The sequence below is a fragment of the Anser cygnoides genome, chromosome 28, assembly GCF_040182565.1.
Source record: "Anser cygnoides isolate HZ-2024a breed goose chromosome 28, Taihu_goose_T2T_genome, whole genome shotgun sequence".
NCBI classification, from domain to species: domain Eukaryota; kingdom Metazoa; phylum Chordata; class Aves; order Anseriformes; family Anatidae; genus Anser; species Anser cygnoides.
This window is the reverse complement of record NC_089900.1, coordinates 2,525,254-2,527,864: the sequence shown is the minus strand read 5'-3', so window position 1 is coordinate 2,527,864 and position 2,611 is coordinate 2,525,254. Positions and strand designations below refer to the sequence as shown.

At 50.2% G+C, this 2,611-nt stretch overlaps 1 protein-coding gene across 1 annotated transcript; it reads right to left on the bottom strand.

The window, feature by feature from the left end:
* Positions 1-315: 315 nt before the first annotated feature.
* On the bottom strand, positions 316-1,925 carry LOC136787322 (olfactory receptor 14C36-like). The gene has a single exon (XM_066984482.1). It carries the CDS (start codon positions 1,228-1,230, stop codon positions 316-318), a length of 915 nt encoding a protein of 304 aa, XP_066840583.1. The 5' UTR covers positions 1,231-1,925.
* Between the last annotated feature and the right edge of the window lie 686 nt (positions 1,926-2,611).

Here is a 2,611-nt window from a genome sequence, read left to right as displayed (position 1 = left end):
AGACAAAGAAGGCAGTGCAGGCTCCTTTATTTTGTTTAAATTCATAGAGAGCATGGCTCCTCAGGTACAGAATCTCAGTACATACACTCAACATGTACATACTGAACTGGAAATGGGACAAATAATGAAATTTTATTGGGCAACAGCTGTATTAAAGCTAAAAAATACTGGTACTAGAAACATACTCAAAGGCACAAACAAACAAACAAACAAACAAAAAGAGAATATTGAAGAGAATATTGGCTCTTCCTGTAATAAGTGACGTTATGAGTCATTTGCAGAAGATGGCTGAAAGATAATTTCTTCTGAAACACCTCAAGATATCAGTTTCCACAGGGCATGTTTCAGTCCCTTATTCCTCATGCTGTAGATGAAGGGGTTCAATGCTGGAGGAACCACTGAGTACAGAACTGCCACCACATGATCCAGGGATGGGGAAGAGATGGAGGGGGGCTTCAGGTAGGCAAAGATGATGGTGCTGACAAACAGGGAGACCACGGCCAGGTGAGGGAGGCACGTGGAAAAGGCTTTGAGCTGGCCCCGCTCAGAGGGCATCCTCGGCACAGCCATGAAGATCTGCACATAGGATAACACAATGAAAACAAAACAACCAAAGCCTAAAGAAAAGCTAAACACAAGCGCCCTGACTTCCCTGAGGTACGAATCTGAGCAGGAGAGCTTGAGGATCTGGGAGATTTCACAGAAGAACTGGTCCACAGCATTGCCTTGGCAGAGGGGCAGGGAAAATGTACTGGCCGTGTGCAGGACAGCATTGAGAAAGCCACTGCCCCAGGCAGCTGCTGCCATCTGGGCACAAGCTCTGCTGCCCAGGAGGCTCCCGTAGTGCAGGGGCTTGCAGATGGCAACGTAGCGGTCATAGGACATAACTGTGAGAAGATAAAACTCTGCTGATATCAAGAAAACAAATGCAAACACCTGTGCAGCACATCCTGCATAGGAGATGGCCCTGGTGTCCCAGAGGGAATTGGCCATGGCTTTGGGGAGAGTGGTGGAGATGCAGCCCAGGTCGAGGAGGGCGAGGTTGAGGAGGAAGAAGTACATGGGGGTGTGGAGGCGGTGGTCGCAGGCTACGGCGGTGAGGATGAGGCCGTTGCCCAGGAGGGCAGCCAGGTAGATGGCCAGGAAGAGCGCGAAGTGCAGGAGCTGCAGCTCCCGCGTGTCTGCGAATGCCAGCAGGAGGAACTCGCTCACTGAGCTGCTGTTGGCCATTTGCTGTTTTTGGTCTTTTGGTCCTGCCCAAGGAAGAAAAAGCACTGCCAAGTTACTGCAGACTTATCGGAGAAGTTATGGCAGACTTAGTGAGAAAAACTCATTCTATTTCTCAGCTTAAACCCCCCAAAATTCTTGTTCCCTTCCAGGCAGACAATTGGCAGGTCCCTTTCAGGAGTTCTGATTCATGCTGCCTGAGGGTATCCCTGGGAGAAGGGGACTCTGCTGTAGGCAACAGAGGAGTAAGTCCTGCTCTATAGCAAGAGGCAAAGAGGAACATGGGGTAATCTCAGATAAAATTTAGTGATGATATCAAAGAGTCTTACCCCTTTGTTGCTCACAGTTCAACCAATTGCCGAGCAGGACTTTGGGGATTTATTTTTTTGTATTTTTTGTTATTGATACCTCCCCAGCGTTTAAGTTCTTTTTCTGAGGCAGAAATCCTGGGCATTTCTACTGCACTCCAAGTGAAATCCAGTGGATCCTCAGAGGCAAAGGGACTGTCCCTTTAGTGCAGAGTGTCCTTCAGGGAGGACAGCCAGTCTGTCCATCAGTGCTGGTCTGAGCTGCCCTGTGCTGGTATCTCTTTGAGCTGCAGGACAACTGCAATCAGAGTTTCACCTGAGCAGGACCTGAACACTGCTGAGAGCAGAGCAATCCAGGCTCAAATTGCACATCTCCAGACCCCCCACCCTGTCCCCGTACTCCCCTTCCCCCAAGTACACCGAGGGCTCACTCCATGGGCATGTGAAATCCCCATCCCCAGCCAGCCTGGGAACAAGACCAGCAGCAGCACGGCCAGGTGGAGAAGCCAGAAGGAATGGCAGCGTGCTGCTGCCAGGGGAGGCAAGGCCAGGGAGGGACAGACAGACACTCAGCAGACCCTCCTCTGCTGCAGCTCTGCCTGCAGAGGAGACTGCTCATGCTCGTTGCAAATACTGTGTGTTCTGTTCTGGCAGGAAGACACAAAGATAGGGCCCTGGGCATCAGAGGGTTTCCAGCTCCTGAAGATCAGCTAGAATAAAACAGGAGAGGACCACAAAGATAGTGTTGGTGCAGCCTGTGGGCTGAGGTGTGGAAAGGGATGTCATGAAGTCCATCGCTGACACATTATCTCCCATTGCAATGCTCTAGGTGTCAGTCTCCTGTACAATCCCAACAACCCATTACCATGAAACCTGCCTGCCTTCCACTGCAAGAATCTGCAAGCACAGACTGCAGAAAAATTCTTACCCTTTGGTTAGCCCCTGCCTTGGTCTTTCTCTTGAAAAATCCAATCACAGATGCCATTCTCTACAGCACCTTCTACTCTGTGCTGGAGAAACAAAAAGAGCTGCCCTGAGAGATGCTATCAATGATCAGATGTGCCAGCTGTAGAAGA

What these genes read in the sequence shown, in the direction of transcription:
- LOC136787322 (XM_066984482.1), bottom strand. Translation starts at nt 1,230, where the DNA reads ATGGCCAACAGCAGCTCAGTGAGCGAGTTCCTCCTGCTGGCATTCGCA.